The 18,900-nt window shown below is 48.1% G+C and overlaps 1 protein-coding gene across 1 annotated transcript in view; it reads right to left on the bottom strand.

Annotated features, from left to right (window-relative positions):
- SORBS1 (sorbin and SH3 domain containing 1) overlaps positions 1-18,900 on the bottom strand; it is a 224,912-nt gene that overhangs the window by 39,029 nt on the left and 166,983 nt on the right. Inside the window, exons 15-18 of the mRNA XM_040992413.1 lie at positions 15,503-15,586; positions 11,261-11,326; positions 10,613-10,714; positions 7,477-7,526 (exon numbers count right to left, since the gene is read on the bottom strand). Of these exons, the coding sequence (XP_040848347.1) occupies positions 7,477-7,526; positions 10,613-10,714; positions 11,261-11,326; positions 15,503-15,586 (302 nt within the window). The remainder of the gene's footprint in view (positions 1-7,476; positions 7,527-10,612; positions 10,715-11,260; positions 11,327-15,502; positions 15,587-18,900) is intronic.

The raw sequence follows: 18,900 nt of genomic DNA, 5'->3' as shown, positions 1-18,900 counted from the left end.
GCCTGTGTCTTTCATGCATTTGTGTCTTGTTAACATCCAGGTGTTTCTGTTTTTGCATATTACCACAAACTCATTTGAGAAGGAAGTGACACAGCACGTTAAGAGTAGCTCTCCCTCACAGAGCCCCTCCCTTCCCTGACCCACCATCTCCTGCCTCATTTACTGACACCAGTTCATGGACAGACACACATCCTTTTTGAGTGAGAGCCCACCTTGCCCACAGACACACAACCCGATGTCTGGGAGGCTGCTGCCTTCTCCGTTGGTGATTTGGTCAGCTCTGAAAATGCACAGCCTGATAGAATTCCTCCTGCTCAATGCAGCACTCAAAATATTCCCAAATCCCTGGAAAGGCTCGATGAACTACAAGGATGAGCACCCTCACGCTCCCCTCCTAGATGCTACAAGGAGCACACTGACACCTCTTCCCTGATTCTGACTGGTCAAAGCTGTCAGTTCCTATGGAAAAGCTGGGGAATTCCTGAAGGTGGTTTGCAAGGTTGCAGTACCATATTTCAACAGAAGCACATTTCAACTGGTTGAGGGGCAGGTGTCTGTTCTGGCAGTTGAGGCATCTGTTGGGATCCATCCCAACATATTGGGTTCAAACCCCAGGACCACCCCCAATTCCAGCTTCCCACTAACGAACACCGTGGGAGGCAGCAGGTAATGGCTCAAGTACTGGAGTCCCTGCACCTACAAGGGGAACCTGGATTGAGCTCCTAGCTTCTACCTGGCCATCTGCACCCACACAGGCACCTGGACTGGGCTCCTGGCTTCTAGCTGGCCATCTGCACCCACACAGGCACCCAAATTGAGCTCCTGGTTTCTACCTGGCCCTGCTCCAGCTGGTGGAGGCATATGGAGAGTATAATAGTGGACCCAACATTTTTTTCTCCTTCAACTAAAATATGTAATTAACAAAAATTCAAACTGGCTTTAACAGTGAATTTCCCAACTAAAACAAATTCTGCCCCTTGTCTAAATGTCCCACTCACAGTTCACCCCTTTCCCTTTGGCTTTGTTTTCTACTTTTGTTCTTCCCTTTGACCTGTGTTTCCCCATTTTTGTACACTCTCATCTGCACAAGGATCCATATGCAGCTGTGCTTTCTCCTGCTGACCAAGAGCCATGAGAGGGGACAGTCCCAGGGGTCATGCTGACCTTGCTCTGGCCTCTCACCCCTTTATGGTACTGAGCAGTGACCACAGCTGCCTCCCTCCTGCAGGAGCTGCTGTACCTTGAAATGAGAATGTGGGAACCTCCTTCCTGAGCTCCTTGAACTGGGGCTCCCAGCCTCCCCACTCCACCTTGGCGGTCACCAACACTCGCGCACCCGGGACTGTCCAATGCCTGCTGGCTGTATTCCACCCCACATTGCTGGTTCTTCCTGCTTCCCACAGAACCACACACCAGCATGCAGGAAACCTTTCAGGACGGCTCTGCTATAGCCCATTGTTTGCCCCCTTATCCCAACGTCCACAGAACAATACTTCTTCCAGATGTGCAGCAAGCTGCAACACGAGCACCCCTGGTATAAAGACAAGACCTGAGAACCAGAAAGTTCTCTTTCTCTTTGCTTTAGGGAAAAAAAAAAAAAAAAAAAAGGAGGGCTTGGTGTGATGGCCTCAATTGGCTGGCTAATCCTCCCCTTGCAAGCACCAGGATTCCATAAGGGTGCTGGTCCATGTCCTGGCTGTTCCATTTTCCATCCAGCTCCCTGCTTATTGCCTCAGAAGGCACAGGAGGATGACCCTGCACCAGCGTGGGAGACCCAGAGGAGGTTCCTGGCTTCAGATGGACTTAATTTTGGCTGTTGTGGCCATTTAGCAAGTGAACCAGCAGATAGAAGATCTTTGTCTCACCCTCTCTTTGTAAATCTGCCTTTCCAATATAAACAAATAAATCTTCTTAAGAAGTGACTTACTTATTCTTGTATGAGAAAGGCAGAGTTACAGAAAGAAAGGAGGATGGGGGGTTAGGAATCTTCCACCTGCTAGTTCACTTCCCAAATGGCCACAGCGACCAGAGCTGGACCAGACTAAACTCGGGGTCCTTGAGCTTCACCTGGATCTCCCACATGCATGCAAGGGCCCAAATCCTTAGGCCATCTTCTCCTGCTTTCCCAGGCCATTGGTAGGGAGTTGGACAGGAAATGGAGTAGCTAGGTCTTGAACTGGTGCCCATGCTAAGCCACTGTGGCTGGCCCCTACAAGTTTATGTGCCATTTCCTCTGCTCTCCCCAAGCAGGGAAAGGGAGATGACATTTGTCCCTGGGAACAAGGAGACAAGCTGTTTCACCACACACGTCCTCGGATGTAGGGTTCTTGCCATATCCAAGTAACTCATTGAGGACAAGGGAAGCAACCTCACAACTTCAGCTGCCGGAGAAAACCACTACAGCCAGTGGTCACTGACAATGACATAACAATCTAAGGCGAAGTGCTCTGCTCTCAGCAGTAGGGGCTGAGCCAGGCTTAGGCTCAGACACAGCGAGCCAGCAGGCGGCAGCATAGGCAATTAATTCAGCCTTGTGCTCAGGTGTAGAACTGGCTGCTGGGTTTCCAGTGGAATCAACAAAGAACACATTCACTGGGTAAATACAGCGGGCACCAAGGCCAGCTGTCCCCTACAGGGCAAGCAGAAGGGGCCCTGTAGGCTGCAGATAGGGTCCCCAGAGGCCAGGACTCCAGCCAGGCATGTGGTTCAGTTGATACAAACCAGATCTGGTAAAACCCTGCAGTCTGTTTCAGCTTCATTTCCTTCATATACAAGGCAGGTGAGCACAGAAAGCCACCTGCACCTCTGTGACGCACACATTTCTCCTTGTGTTGCAGGCACAGCTGCTCCCAACAGGCTCAGGCATCTTCGACGGACATGCCCAAACTGAACTCAGCTCTGTTGCTCCACCACCCACACTGGGAAGCCATGCTTGAGGATTCAGTCCCCTTCTTCCCTGCCAGACCTCCTTCTTCCCCAGGCCTGACACAGGACACTCTTGGTTCTTTCTGCCTTCCTGGGGAACACCTCCAGCTCAGCAATGCGCACCCCATCTCCCCACAGCCTTCACATTTGTCTTTACATTCACTGCTGATCATATTTCTAGAGATCATGTCATGTCAGCTCTTTGGTCATTTTCTCACTGAAGAGATACTAACAGAGCCCCTGTCCATTATTCTCCTGGGTGGGGATTCAATCCGGAACAGGACAGATGCAAATACAACCTAGGGGGTGGGCACCCGGCGTTTAGACAGTGCATCCCATATGAGGGTGTCTGGATTGGAATCTTGAACCCAGCCCCATTGATTACCAAGGACATTTTCTAATATTGGGTGCAGAACTTACAGGTTGTGATTGTTTTTTCACATACAGGGGAAACAAATTCCTTTGCTCATACTAGCGCCACCTAGGAAAGAGCAGTTTGCTTTCTGGCGCCACCTGCTGTTTAAATAGCATAAACAAAGTCCTTCAGAAAGCCTAAGTGCTACAATAGAAAACAAGTAGTTTGCACTATTAATTAATGGGTCTGAAAATGTTAATGAATCTAAATCTAAAGTTAAAAACACATCGTGGTAGCAAATACAAATTTTTTTGAGAGCAAAACTTGCACTAGAATAATGGGACCCTCAATTTCTTCTAGGTTTTTAAAATATTGTGGTGTGCAATCAATGCTAATTTAATACAAGTTAAACTACAGTCCATCCAAGATGCACGCCCTACTTCTCCAACTGCCATAAGGCTGCGACCCTGGGTTGTCTGTCTCTATCCCTTACGTGAGGTTTAGTCCAGTCAACTCTTCCTCCCACATGGCCTTTCCTTCCACCCAGCCCACATGTCACCTGCTTCAGTGCCAAGCAGCCTGGAGTCTAGATCACAGAGATTCACAAATCCTATCACTCATTGGCACACCTTTAGTCTCACTCACACTTTCCTTGGGGGTAGGCACCCTGCTGAGGCTGGTTTCTCATCCATCCCAAATGAAGAAAAATCCTACATACTTGAAGAAACTGGGAGAATATCAAGCCTGATTCCAGAAAAGTCCCCACTTGGTGGAAGAGCAGGAGGGAAAAATTCATTCATTCCTGGCAAGTATCCAATGAGAACGGCTATGGTTGGTCAAAGTTCCAGGGATGTAAGTACGAGTGAGGTGAAGGAACCTGCTGATAGTGTGCTGAGGGGTCTGAATGAACACCTGCTCTTTCAAGCACATTAGTCTCTGTCCACCCAGCTCCCTCAGCATCAGACAGCTGCCTGCCTTGTTTTCTCATAGCTCCAAAACAGCAGACATTAGGTTGTCTTCTGTTAATTTATTACCAAACTTGGATCACTACGAAGCAGGTGACAGGTCACTGCTAACAGCCCTCCCCCTGAACCACAGCTTCATTACTCTGCTTTGGAGAGCCACCCATGTGGCAGCTGTGGAATCCTGTGTGGTGCACCTGGAAGGGGTTCCTTTCCTTTTTCACAGAAGGGGGGGTTGGAACCACGCCTGGGGGCTGGCGCTGTGGCTCGTGGCATCACATATCGGAGCACTGGTTTGATTCCCACTCTCGACTAACACATCTGAAAAGTAGATGTTGATCCAAGTACTTGGATCCCTCCCACCCATGTGGGAGACCCAGATGAAATTCCAGGCTCCCAGATTCGATCTGGCCCAGCCCCAGTCATCGTGGCCATCAGGAAAGTGACGTGTGACCCAGCAGATGTAAGACCTGGTCTCTGTTAGTCTGACTTTCAAATAAATAGATATGCCTTAAAAAAGGGGGAGAGAGACAATTCTTGATCCTGGAATGTTTAGAGGATTAAGTGAGGTACAGATAAGATGTTAAACATTGGGCCTGGCACATGGTAAACATTCAATAAACCATTGATTTTAAGGTCTGTGCTCCTAACACTCCCTGCTGCTGGTAGCTACGTCCTCCTCTGAATACTTGGAACTCTTACAATCCATTTGAATTGCTTGCTTTTTTGTTTTTCCACTAATATTTAGTGTGTATGTATTCGTGTGAGTGTATGTTTTCCACAAAATTAAAGGACTGTTTCTACATTGATACTACTATATCCAGCACCACACTTAGATCCTTCAGAGCTAAGGAACCCAACTCAGCCAGCCATCCAAAGCACACATGTCGGCTTAGTGGGCTGGCAGGGGTGAGGAGGTGAGGGTTAAGACCTAGCAGCAGGGCTAACACTCACTGATTCTAAAGCACCAGTCACAGGGCCAAGTCGGGGTATACTGTTCTATAGTGATGTTGGCACCCCTATGTGGTGGCTGGTTTGTGTCCCAATCATTCCACTTCCAGTCCAGCTCTTTGCAAATAGTAGCCTGAGAAAAGCAGTGGAAGATGGCCCAAATGCTTGGCCTGTCACTCATACGGGAGACCTGGATAAAGATCCTGTTTCCTGAAATCAACCTCGCTACGCCCTGGCCATTGCAGCCATCTTGGGAGTAAACCAAATGGAAGATCTCTTTCCTACTCCTTCAGACTTTCAAATCTCAACTGATTTGAAAGGGAGAGTAGCCTAGTGGCTAAAGCCCTCGCCTTGAACGCGCCAGGATCCCTTATGGGCGCCAATTCTAATCCTGACAGCCCTGCTTCTCATTCAGCTACCTGCTTGTGGCCTGGGAAAGCAGTCGAGGACGGCCCAAAGCCTTGAGACCCTGCACCCACATGGGAGACCCAGAAGAAACTCCTGGTTCCTGACTTCAGATCAGCTCAGCTCTGGCTGCTGTGGCCGCATGAGGAGTGCATCAATGGACAGAGAATCTTCCTTTCTCTCTGTCGCTCCTTCTCTGTGTATATCTGACTTTTCAACAAAAATAAATCTTAAAAAAAAAAAAAAGTCACCTCAGTGATACTCTGAGAATGAACAGCTGATTTCGGGACCAAAGGGAGTCGGCTGAGAGCCGTGGCCTTGAGAAGGCCCTTCATCTGCAGGGAACTTGAGGTCATCTGGTGGTCTCTAGCTCAGAAAGCCCATCCCTGGGGGATTAGAAGAACCTCGACTTGCTGTGTCCTGGGAGCTGAAGCCAAACCCCACTGGGAGCTCTTCACAAGTGTGAGCCTGAGGCCCGGGTGGACGGAGGGAGGGCAGGTAGCAGGTGGCCTCTTTCACCCTGGCAGTTTGGTCACCAACACCAGAGTGGGAACAACAGGCTCTCCACCTTCCTTTCCCTGGTGGGAGCTGTGGCTGAAGGCAGAAGGCTTCTCCTCCACTATCTACTCCTATCTCTTCTTATGCTCCTGGGTACATTAAGTACAAAATACGTGTATTTATAGAGAAAATTAACATAATGGATCTTGCTAGAACTTTTTATTGTCACCTTTAAAGGACAAAAGCTTTTTCATCTTCCCACTGAAATACTCCAACCTTGTCCGACTGATTTTTAAGTGAAATCTCTTGCAAGAGAAGTGGCACATGCCAGAGGCCCCCAAATCCAGAAACGTCACCCCTTTGCTCACCATGCATTTACCAACCTGCATGGAACTGGCCATGGCTGTTTGTGCCTGCAGGAAATGTTCCCAACCCATGTTTATTGTTTGGAAGGTGTGGTCCTCAAGTTGTTTGTACCTTACCAGTCATTATAAAAGCATAGGCATATAATGCAAGTGGATGGTAATGAAGGAAAGGACCTGGGGAACCATCAAGTGCGGCTGGGCAAGGGAAGGCGCAGCTAGGACTGATTTACCATAAGCTAAGCTGTTTGCCATTGACCACACATACAATGAGTAAGGTGCTATGGGACATTTCCAACTAGGATAATTGCTGCACAGCAAAGCACTGAGAAAAGCAAACTGGAGAAGTCAGGAGGGCCAGGAGAGGTTCTGGGCAAAGAGGCTGGTGGTCTCCCTAAGAGGTAAGGGGTGGTATAGGCAACACACAGACACAGTTTTAAGAACTGACAGAGGGGAAACAGCCCCCCAACTGTGTGAGCATAGAGTAAGTCATCCCCTCTGGGCCTCACTTTTCCAATGGGTTGGCCTGAGGACCCAATCCCCAGGAAACCCAGTCCTTATTTCATATTCAGCCCTTTTTGTCACATTTTTCCTCCCCCTCAACCGCCCCACAATAGTTCACAGAGAACTCTGATTCCAGACTTAAGACAAATAAACTCACTTTCCCAGGGGGAGACAACTACAGAGGGGAAGCTTATCAGAGGTGATATGCAGGACATGGAAGTGAAGAAAGCACCTGAGGAACACCAGGAGTTGCTGCTTACTGCCAAACCTGACCTGAGCTGAAGCCACACACAGGCGTTTTCAAAAGAGTCATGACAAATCTGGAGTATGAAAAAACCAGGCATGCATTTTAATTTTTGTGCCAGAATAAACTTATTTTTAAATTTCATTGGGTCACAAGCTTCTGGAAGAATCCTTGTACCAATCAGACTGTGTGAGCAACACACAAGCCTCTCCCACCCCATTTCTGACGTGAGACACATGAAGCCATGCAAACGAGAGAGTGACGACTTACTATCCAGGAGGCTCTGAGGAAATTTCCAGACTTGGGCTGACTGCTGAGCTCTGTAAAGAACAAAGGAAAAAAATAAAAGGAAAGAAAAAATACTGTAGATGAATGATGTTGACTCTGAGGCATCAGGCTTGAGGTCAAAAAGAGGTCAGCTCCTCTTCCTGGTCTAGATAAGGGCCTTGGGGTACCCAGGCAGCCAGGGTTGGGGGGTAGGGCTCTTCGGGGGTGACAGGGGGACTTCAGGGCAAGCGGGCTCTTCTACTCTCTGCTCCCCAGTGGATGCAGCCAAGCCTGTCAGACTGCTCCGCAGTTCCAGACCCAGTGAGAAGACAGCCCGTTGCTGGGTCAAAATGTACAGGTGACAAGGATGGCATTTTGCCACCTTCTCCCTGGCACCTGGGAACCTCCTACCTACCCTTTGCAGTGAGCCCACTGCACATCCCTGAATGCACCCCAAGTGCCACATCCAGCACTTCAGGTGCCCAACATGCCAAGTACATTGTAGGCCACACCACTTTGGTCACTGGTTTATGCCTGTAGATTCAGAAGGGTGGGAATGGAGGGAACACCAGCGGCACAAAAGCCACGAACAACCATTCTGGCACAGACGGGGGACTCTTTATAAAAAGAATGTACAGATATAACAAGGAGAAACAACCACACGCAAGGAAAAAAAGCATCACGATTATGGACTTTAGTGTTTCTGCTGTCTTGAGAAAATGTAAAGAATTCCAATATTTAACTTTCATAAACATCACATGGAAGTTGAATCAATCAGTGCAGGAGTTAACTTCTAAAGCTACCCCTATCTCCAACGGTGATCATCCCCCCTCATCTCTAATAATGACCACCAAAAGGATGACAGGAAGAGATGTTTAGAGAAGGAAAAGGAAGAGAAGGGAGAGGCTATGAAAGATGGAACAACAGGGAAGGAGGGGCCCTGGCTGCTGGACACCCCTGACTTATAGGTCCTTCCCTTCTGAGGGCTCCTTTACCTCTTGACATGTGGACCCTGCCATATCCCTGGGAGAACGCCCCTTCTCACCTCCACATTCACCCTCCAGCCCTCCTGGCTGCACAGGTCTTGCCTGCCCATCCTCCTCCTTTCTGCTTCTTAGCATCTGTTCCTTTATGGTCTGCCCCCTTTGAAGACCTTGTGCGGGTCACCATCATGGGAAACCTTCTCAGTGACCCCCATGGAGCTCTCTGGAAAGTCTGTCATCCTTCCACAGTCACCTTTGTTCAGTGCGGTGATAACCCACATAGGAGCCTGATGCTCTGCCATGTACTCTAATCCTCTTGACAACTCACCCGCCATCTCCCAGGTCCTCAGAAATGCCCAAGTTCTCCCAGGCCCTGCCCTGGGCCCGCAGTCTATCCTTGCAGACCTCTCTGGAGCTCATGGAAGCTCTCACACTCTCTCCTTTTGCTCCATCACTCATTTCCCCTCTCTACCTCTCTCTGAGTGGTCCTTTCTCTGGCCATCCCCACCTTCTCCTGTCCCATGTCACCAACCTCCCAGTGGGTTGCTATCACTCATGAATGAGTGCTTATGTCACATTCTGTATGAATGAGACTAAACTGTCAAGGTTCTGAAGGCAGAGGCCCATTCTTGGCCTGGTTTACAACCTCCCACAGTGAGTCTCAGACACTCTCGGGGCTAAAGGGCAGCAGGCCACCAAAACAAACATGAAGATGATTCATGTAAGTTTCGGATATTGCTTTGTGTCCACTGTTGCCTGGGCAGCAAGCTCTGCTGTCAGAAAGGCTGCAGTTATAATTGCTTAGGCGTTCTCCAGCTGCTCCTCCTCCTTGCCTGCATACAAAACTCTCGTATTCTCATGGATCCCTTGGAAAAGTAGTACCTCCTGTATTTTTCCCAACACTTCCACCTCAGGCATCCCACCCTCGGTCCCTGCCCACTTCAGGACTCACCTGCAGCCACAGTTCTTGCTCTAGAATTGGCAGTGATCACTCCCCAACCTGGGCGGGACTCCATACCACAGTGCTTATGCCTGGCTCCAGTGTCCACCACATCACCTATCTGCCTGGATCTCGTGCACTCTGACTCAGCCGTTGGGGCTCCACAAGTTCTGAGGGAGGGCCTGGATCTAACCCTTGGCTCCCACTGGCTCTCACACTCCAGGAACCTTTGGATTCTTGAGCTATAGCTACTGGATTGGCTTCTGGCTATTATTATCCCAGCCTCTTGTCCACTACCAGAATCCCCTGCTTGGCCTGCCCTGCCCTTCCCTGGCTTGGGGCTCCGGCACTTACATGAGTTCATATCCCAGGCACCTGTGCTGGTGCTCAGCCCCACTCTGTTCTGTCTCTGCCGACACAGCACATGAGCTGCTGGCAGTTTCCACTTCTGTCCAAGTGTGCAGGCCCCTCTAGCCCCTCCCACCTCTCCAGCAGTATCTGCGCTCATGGCTCACGTTCGTGAAAGCTAGAAAGCTATCTTTACTATGTGAGGGTAGCCCCTGAGAACTGTGCTGGGAATATCCGGGGTTTTCTTCCCTAATAGAAATGCATTTACCTTGGGGATACACATGCACTCTCTCTCACCCAGGAAGTCGTTAGACACCTATCGGTCTGCACTGACAATGTGCACTTGCCAACTCTCCTTTGCACCAGGCTGCCCAGCCTCAGGAGCTTCACTGACTTCACTGACCATTTGTGGTTTCTGAAGCAGCAAGCCACACGACTCTGGCAGTGCCATACACACAACACTGCTGCTGGGTTTTGGAAAATGATTTGTGCTGTTAGTACCTCCCAAGGCTGCACCAAGACCAAGAGAATTGGCCAAAAAAATAGTTCCTGGAGAACTTGGGGAAGGTACACAGAGGTGACAGAAGGGGTCTTGAAAACGATGGCATCATGAAAGCACAATGAAAATGAGGAGGCGGTGAAGAGGACGTGTACCCCTCCAGCTACTGTGCACACAGTTCAGCAGTGCCCTGCTCAAAGCAATCCAAAGACATGACCTGGGGAGGGCAGGACCTAACACATGACTCCAGAAGCCAGATACCCTGGAGCCACCAGCATCGCCACTATCTGCTCAACCGCCACCCAAACCAAACAACAATGACCCAGAGGAGGGAGGGGAGCTGCGGGCGTGAGGAAAACCGGGCAGTACCTGCGGCCGGGCTGCGCCGGGAGCATTGTTAAGCGTCTCCGTTTTCTCTACATCTGCCTCTAACTCTGTTTGGCAGAGGTTGAGATCTCTGTCTAGGTTAGTCTGGTTTGAGAAAGAAAAGATGAGAAAGAATGCTTTAGTTTAGAGGAAAGGGAGAAAGAACAGAAAGTTAAGTTTGAAAAATGAATTTCGGGTTTTTTATTTGTGTTTTAGCAGTGAACTTTAATAAGGCCAAGATGGCATGGTCACAACACAAGAGCTCACTAGAAATTAGTTACAGACATGAAAACCGAGACGGCAGCATCAGGCCGGTCAAACAGAAATCCTGAAGCAGTGGGAACCACAGAGATCTACTCTACTTGCTAAGGGAAGCTACTACCGTCACAACGACCTACCTTCAAGGAAATGCCTATTTCTCCTTTCAGAGTCTGGTGACTGCGACACATAGTATACATTGGTTTAGAACCCTCTAAACATTAGCATATGTTTTAAAGACTTTGTTAAATACTACCAAACCAAAAAAAAAAAAAAAAAAGATTATCAACTTAATTTTTGAGTGATTTAAGAAAACAAACCCACACCACACTCACACTAACCGAGGCTAGAGAGCACACACACAGTCCAACAGAGGAGGCACGGTGGAATTACCTTTCTATCCTCTCTAGGAAGGATAGAGCAGTCTCCAGGAGTATAATCCCATATCTTTTTGGGAGGCTGACGGGAAGCAGAGGAGGAAATGAAGAAATGAGCGTAAAGACGTAAAGACAAACACGGAGGCTGGCTCAAACAAGGAGGGGGCACACTGGGGGATTGCATCAACACAGAAAAGGGAACCAAAAGTTGGGGAGCACTGAGCTGAAGATACTGGGGCACTGGGGCCACTCACTAGGATGTCTGTCTGGGACTGTTCCAAGAGCAACTCCCCATTGCATTACAAATAATTGAAAACTTAGAAGGTGGGGGGAATAAAAAATTCACACACATTGGAACATAAATAGAAACTTTCAAACTCCTCCTGATGTTGTCTGACTCAGGTTGGTACCATAGAACCTCCGAATCCGAAGCCACCTTCCCTGATGGAACAGGTGGGGCAGTCCTGACTCTGCTCAAAGGCGGGTGGGCTGCACCCCATGAGCTTTCAAAATCCACTGGGTTCGATGGGTGTGAAACACGTTCCTGATCAATTTCACTTTCTTTTCCAGTTTACCTAGACTCTACTGCCACTAGCAGTCGAGACATCCCTTCCCACCTCTTGGAGACAGGAGTTTAGACTGAGCCTTAACAGGGGCTGAAGGTGTCTTCTCATTTCCTGTTTGAAGTTGCAGCTGCATCCCTCAGGTGGACATCTGCTGTCAGGAGTGGTAGGCACTGCTAACTCCCTCTCCTTGTTCTGCTGTTAAGAGGAGAACGCCCTTATCCAATAACCTCTGGGGGGTGTGAAACAGCGGGCATTACTAGCTCCTGAATACTGTGCAAACTCCTCTACAACCTGCTCCTCAGAAACATTCAAATTCCTTCATGCTGTGAGCTTCTACCTCCATACAATGAGGCCAATTTCTACAGAACCTGAGGGGGAAGCAAGCAGAAAGCTGACCCCAGGCTGAGTGAAACATGATCAGATCCTAAGGTGAGGTGACCTCTGACATCACCTGTGGATGTCCTGCGTCGTGGAAGGCAGCTAAGCTCACACTATGCCAGTCTCCCACGTGTCCTGCATTTTGTAGACTGATGCCAGCACCTACTGCTCACCTTGTGCTGTTAACACACTTGCACTGTCCCTCTGGGAAAGGAGACTTCTTACAGTACCACTATGCGTCCCTTTTTCCACTGCCAAATACAACTCAGAGTTTACAAATGAAACTGGCTTTAAGCATCCTTCTCCAAAGGGTCCCGGGACTCCTGAAGTATTTGCTGTTGTGCAACAGCTTGTACGAGCTAGAAAGAGTGACATTCAGGATCCTGCTGGAATTCCAGCTCATTCTGAGTGGCTTTATGTGAGGCAGAGAAGAGTTTATGGTCACACCTGGGCCAAAGTTCAGGAAGACTGGACTCAGGGGATGCAGTCCCAAGTTGGTGTGTGTGTGGGGAGGGGGAAGCAGCAATACCAGGCCACGTGATTTGGCACAAGCCTTTCTGCTTCTGAACAGATGGCAACAACTGCACAAACCAACCCTCATGGTTCACAACACTTCTGCGTATGTATCCTACTGTTCTGAGGTCTAGAGTGTCAGGGAGAGATGAAGAGGAGGAAAAAGTTCTCCTTGCCACACCTCCTCTCAAGCCCACACTTAAGATGCCTCAGATCATAGGAGCTATTGATGTCAGTGCTGTGCCCCATGACAGGGGCATGGATTACCGCATTTGGGCAGGTTTTCCAAAACTGTTAGCTTTTAGAGTGGGACCTACAGCAAGGGTTGCAGTCCCATAAGGAGGACTCAGGTCTGTGCAAGGCACACATGGATCACTTTGGAAAAGTGCCTCCAAGGGTTTAAGTAATTCAGAGCAGTGAGAGTCCTGGGGTAGGGACGCAAATCCCGGGAAAGCTGTGCCTTCGTGTGCCGTGGCTGTGTAGCACACAGACCAGGCTCCTGTAGAAAAAAAAGCTTGCTTACCACGCTACTCAGAGGACCTAGTTCACATGTGCTAGGACTGAAAAGCTGTCTGCTCTCAACAAAATTTTTCAACAGTTCTTTTAGTAAGACTGACTAATTGGGGTTGACACAAGCTCAACAGGCTAATGCTTTACCTGCAGTACCAGCCTCCCATACGGGTACCAGTTCTATTCCCAACTACTTCACTTCTGATCCAGCTCCCTAACCCTGGGAAAGCAGTGGAGGATGGTTACAGTCCTTGGGCACCTGTACCAACATGATGGGACCCAGAAGAAGCTCTGAGCTCCTAACTTCAGATTGGCTCAGCTTCAGCCATTGTGGCCATTTGGAGAGTGAACCAGCAGATAGAAGATCTCTCTCTCTCAATCTCCCTGTAAATCTGCCTTTCAGATAAAACTGAATAATTTTTAAAAAGGACTACTAATCATACACTTAGAAAAAACTTTCCTAGTTTTTCCCAAAATCTAATACTCAAGTTGCTTTTTGGCAGATGAGGTGGTAGTTAGAAATCTGTGAAGTTTTTTTTCTTAAAGATTTATTTTAAAATTTTTATGGGAAAGTCAGATTCACAGAGAGGAGATACAGAAAGATCTTCCATCTGTTGGTTCGCTCCCCAAGTGGCCACAATGACCAGAGCTGGGCCAATCCGAAGCCAGGAGCTTCCTCCAGGTCTCCCACAAAGGAGCAGGTTCTAAGGCTTTGTGCATCCCCACTATTTTCCCAGGCCCCAAGTAGGGAGCTAGATGGGAATTGGAGCAGTTGAGACACGAATTTGTACCCATATGGGATCCCAGTGCCTATAAGAGAGAATTTAGTGGCTATTGTGCCGGACCCAAAAGTGAATGAATTCTAAAAGGGACTTCAAAAAAATCAATAGCATAGATCTTTCAATAAACATAATTATTAAAAACAGTTTTTGTTTTCTTTGATGAAAGTATGAAATTGTTATATGGATATATTAGTATCCAGCCACTGTCTTTTTTGGGTATATCAGGATTTGGGGGTGTCCAACCAAAAGAAGGTTGATAATTGAGCAAGTTTTATGAAAAAAAGGAAAGGGTTAAGATACTGTAAAATATTTGCATGTAAAAAATGTTTCCCACAAGCAGACTTAATTGATGTTTCCATGGTGAATAGCACGAAAATATGGAGGAAGGAGAGGGCATGGAGAAGGTGCCGCCCAGTTTAATGCATGCACTCTTCTCCATTGGACAGTAGGCGGCACTGTACTTCCACGATAGCCCAGAGGACAGCAAGAGAAGAATCAGGTGTTCCTACAAGCTGGTTGTTTCCAAATTAGGTGCTCCTAATTCGGAAGATGTAAGATTAGCATCATCATGTCAAATTAGCAATTCGGAGCACCAGCTTGATTTACCTTTTCGTCTTAATGAAAACTATACACCATGGAATTTCACTATAAAGTTAATTCCTCCTTGCCCAGACCACAGCAGCTCAAAAGCTGGATTCTGTGCATAGGTTATCATGGCAAATCTAACAATAACAAAAAAGTTTTCTTCTTATTTGCCTAACTCTCCCAGTTGTAAATTTTATTTGCAGCAATAATACCTAAGACTTGAAAGTAACTAAGAGTTCTAAAGTCAGTCAACAATCACCTCCAAGGAAAGGATGAACTCAGTTCTCTCTTCTAATGCTGTTTGGGGTACAGGTTAAGAAGATGCTCCTATGAGTGCCAAAATTCAGTGTGTGTCAAAGTCAGAGTCATTGCTGGGAGGCTGCACAGCACTGAGTCTGTTAGAATTCCTTACTCTCATTTCACAACTCGGGACCGACGATCCTAACCGTGCAACCATTTTCAAGCAGCCATCTGCAAGGGGTTGTACCTGCGGGTCACACTGGCATGGAAAGCCCCTCTTTGCCTTGCTCTGGCACTTCTCTCACACACATGCTTTTTAAAAAACACTGATTGGAGCTGTGACCATGTGGATCCTCCTGGTATTCAGTATGCCAGCACGAAGCCAGTCAATGGCTGAGACAGGGCTAACCACAGGTATGCTGCCAGCAGGGTGAAGTCCTAGGACAAGCACTGACTTAGGGCAACGTCTGGGAGACTCTGGCAAGAGGGACATCCAGAGCTTTCTTGGTGAAGAAAGCAAAGCTCACTGGCTGCAGTGTGCAGGAACAACCCCACTACTGACAGCCAACAGGACTGCTCCCCACTTTCCGAATTCCTTACAGGTTGGCCTGATTCTGTAGCAGCAACAATGTGTCAACAGCACTATTTTACAAGGTGTAGAACCACCGAAGCTATTGAACTTACCGGTTTCCCAAACTCCAATTCCGAAAAGAATTTATACCAAGGTTCATTCTTTAAATCTATCTCTTCAGGGCTTATATCCCGACTCTATAGGGGTTGGTGATAGGGAGATGGAAGAAAGAGAAGGATAACATTATGCAAAGATTACATAGGAACAGGCCAGTAGAGATGCAGTGGGTTCCAGGTACATCCAGCAACTGCGTTCAACAGCAGCAACCACCTTGCTTTGTTTTCTGACATCAGCAAAAACAGGAGAATGAAGATGAGCTTATGCAATCGAGGAAACTGGGATGGGAGGCGTAGTGGATCACTGGCAGGCCAAAGGCCGAAGCCAGAGGGACCAGAGAGGAGGGACTCTGCAGCATGCTGCAGCCCTTGCCAGCAAATCTGGACACAGGCATTCCCCACTTCGCAGGTCTTGATCCCTCTGCACAAACAACTATTAGCTGCAAGTGAATCAACTGGGGAGCATCTATGCCAGCTGAGCAGAGCAAACGACTTCTATAGGCTAGTACGGTTTTAGTGCTTCTTTGCGAGGCTGCCTTGAGGTTTTTGCAATGCTGACCCTTTGGAAAAGCCAATCGGTTAATACTGCATCTTTAATGGCAAATGGATAGGTGAGAAACCACGTCCCATCCACACAGGACAGTGGGAGATGAGATAAGTAAAAACAGACGACACAAGCGAAAAGAACATCTTCGACAGGCATCCATGGGGATGAATACAAACAGAATATACTTCGAGATCTACAAAGTTAAGGGGGATAAAATGAAGTGAGCGGGAAACTGGACAAGACAGATAACAGGGGAAGAAAACCTCTGGGTTATAAGACACAATAAGTCAGATTTCTTACTTGAAGAGGTATCAGACTAATAACTTGATTCCACAGGATTTTTAATATTCTATCAAATATGTATAAAGTTCTCTGTGGGTTTAACATATGTTTCTGAAAAGAGATGGTTGAGAAATATATGCCTGGAAAGCAAATCAGGACTTCCCTTTAATAACTGGAAGATACTGTCATATCAGACCAGATTTGTGGCTTAATTAAATTCATCTATGCATAAATGCCTTAAAAAACCCTTTGAGAATCACACGCAAAAACCCAGAGATGCAGTGACTCTAGGATCATCTAAAACACAAAATAAACATGTTACTCAAAACACTTTGCTCCCTTCTGGAGCAGCAACACATGAAGAAGGGGGTGGCCAAGCCCACGTGCAGGTCTTGGTACTGCAGTCAGCAGAGCTGCCCAGAAGCATTTTTCCTAACCGATCAGTGCAGCTTGTAAACTCGGTGCAGGGCTTCCCAGTGGACCTGGCCAGAGGATCTTAACTTTGCCAGAGGCATTGGAATTCTCTGTGGACTAGGCTAAGCGAAAAGTGGAAAGAAGCAGGCACTGACGCATACAGCCTGTCCCCTTAAACCCAGATGACAGACACCTCCTCCTTTTGTCTCTAGGGGCTCTAGGGTAAGGCTTGTCCTCACAGCAGGAAGTGAGTTCTGTACAAGACAGTGGGAGGAGGAGGCACAAGGCCCACGAGGACACAACAGCTCTGGAATGGCTGTTCAGATGGGAGCCAGGGTCATTACTGTCACAAAGATAAGGTTTATAAGCTGCTGTTTGGGAACTGAGTAGGGTGTGTGTAATGAAACATACTAACTCTTTAGGGAAACTCCATAAGTTTTGGTATTCATGGTCCTGAATCAACCTAGTTAATTCCTAGAAGTAGCCTGTCTACTGTTTCAGTGCAGGAGGCAGGGTCCAGCAGGGCGAGTCCTGGATCAGGGTGGCCAGCCTCCGACGCATGAGCTGCCTAGATCAAGCCTGAAGCACACAGGTGATGCCACGTGGGACCGCCTCGTGCGTTTGATTTTGCCACTTGCAGCAGATCTGAATGTGGAACAGAACAGGAAGCCTGCACTAGCAGCCAGGGCCAACTTCATCTGGCCAGACCCAGGTGAGGGCAGTGGCCAGCCAGAAGAGTGCCAGGAGAGTTTTTCAAGGAGAGTTTTGCTGCTTGAATGGGAGCTCCAGGATAGCTTTCAGTTGCAATGACATAAACCATCTGAACATGTCAAGCTCATTCACACAGCACATGATCCTGTCCTGAGGCCTTGGGCCGTGCCGTGCTGTCTCACCTCCTACTTGACACTCCAGGACAATGGGCAGGGTGGTGCTTCTGCTTACAGTTAGCAGCAGTGAGGTTTAGAAAAGTCACATGGTTTGCCCCAGGACATAAGAATCAGAACTGAGATCCAGCCCTCTCTACACCACGCTGTCTGTGGTTCATTGTCCTGCTCCACATAGGAGGGGCGGGACAGGACCACCACTACATCCTTGTCAAGGATGCCAAGTCAACTAGGGTCCAGTGACCCAGCTGCAAAGCAAAGGAAGAAACCTGGGGTGACAAGGCACTGGGGGAAAAATCCTCTCATCTCTGACCTGGAAGATCACCCTGAGTCTGTCATTAGCATTGCAATGAGTGTCCTCATCATAGAGCTCTGGGGACGGGACTCCACAGTCCAACTCAGGATTGGCCACGTCAAAGTTATTCTGCAGACACATTTGGTGCAATGAGCTGAGGTTCTAAAAGGACTTTAAGGGAAAGTACGAAGGCATGGAGTCTGGAAAAGACCATTTCTGACCAACAGTGCTCTGACTTCTAAGCCAGATGGCAAATGGACTCCTGCTCCAACAAGAGGAGGGCCCAGTAGGCAAGAGGATGCCTGCACGAGTCTGTCCACCAGTGACTAACTCATCAAGCAAGGACGTGTCCTGTGGCACATGCGAGAGGAGGGCAGTGCTCCACTGGGCTGGGCAGCCTTTCTGGTCCACCAGTCCACACCTCCATTGGCAACATATGGATATGCACAGGAGGTCATGATTTAGCTGCAGACAGAAGCAAATATGAGTGCCTCAAGTGGACAAGAAAATCTTACCTCCAAACCAAGATCAACATCTGTCATTATGGGTATGCTCACCCACAGTCAACCAAAAACAAAGTGTGTGCATGTGCATGGGTGTACGTATGTATGTGTAGTGTTGATGACATAGTTGGAGGGTGTTGCTCAGATTCTAGCAAATTGAATACTAGTTACCAAAAGGCAAGATTCACATACTGAAACTTCATATTCCAACTTTTATGTTCATGTGGTCAAAACAGGAATAAACACTCACTCATATACAGGGCTAATTCAACTACTACAAAGGGGTACAGTGCCAAAAGATTAAGATTCAGTTGAAATTTCTCTGTAAAATTAGAAAGTTTCTTTGGAAAATTAGGGCTCAGCTGGGTTACTGGCACTAAATCCAACTACTGGGCGGTCCTGCTGAGCCACTGCCCGCCCACCTTTGGTGCTCCCGTCCCACAGCGGCGAGGATGCAGCTTGGGACAGCA

Source organism: Ochotona curzoniae, unplaced genomic scaffold (genome assembly GCF_017591425.1).
Source record: "Ochotona curzoniae isolate NIBS_2020 unplaced genomic scaffold, NIBS_Ocur_1.0 contig_66, whole genome shotgun sequence".
NCBI lineage: Eukaryota > Metazoa > Chordata > Mammalia > Lagomorpha > Ochotonidae > Ochotona > Ochotona curzoniae.
This window is presented reverse-complemented; position numbering and strand designations above follow the sequence as displayed.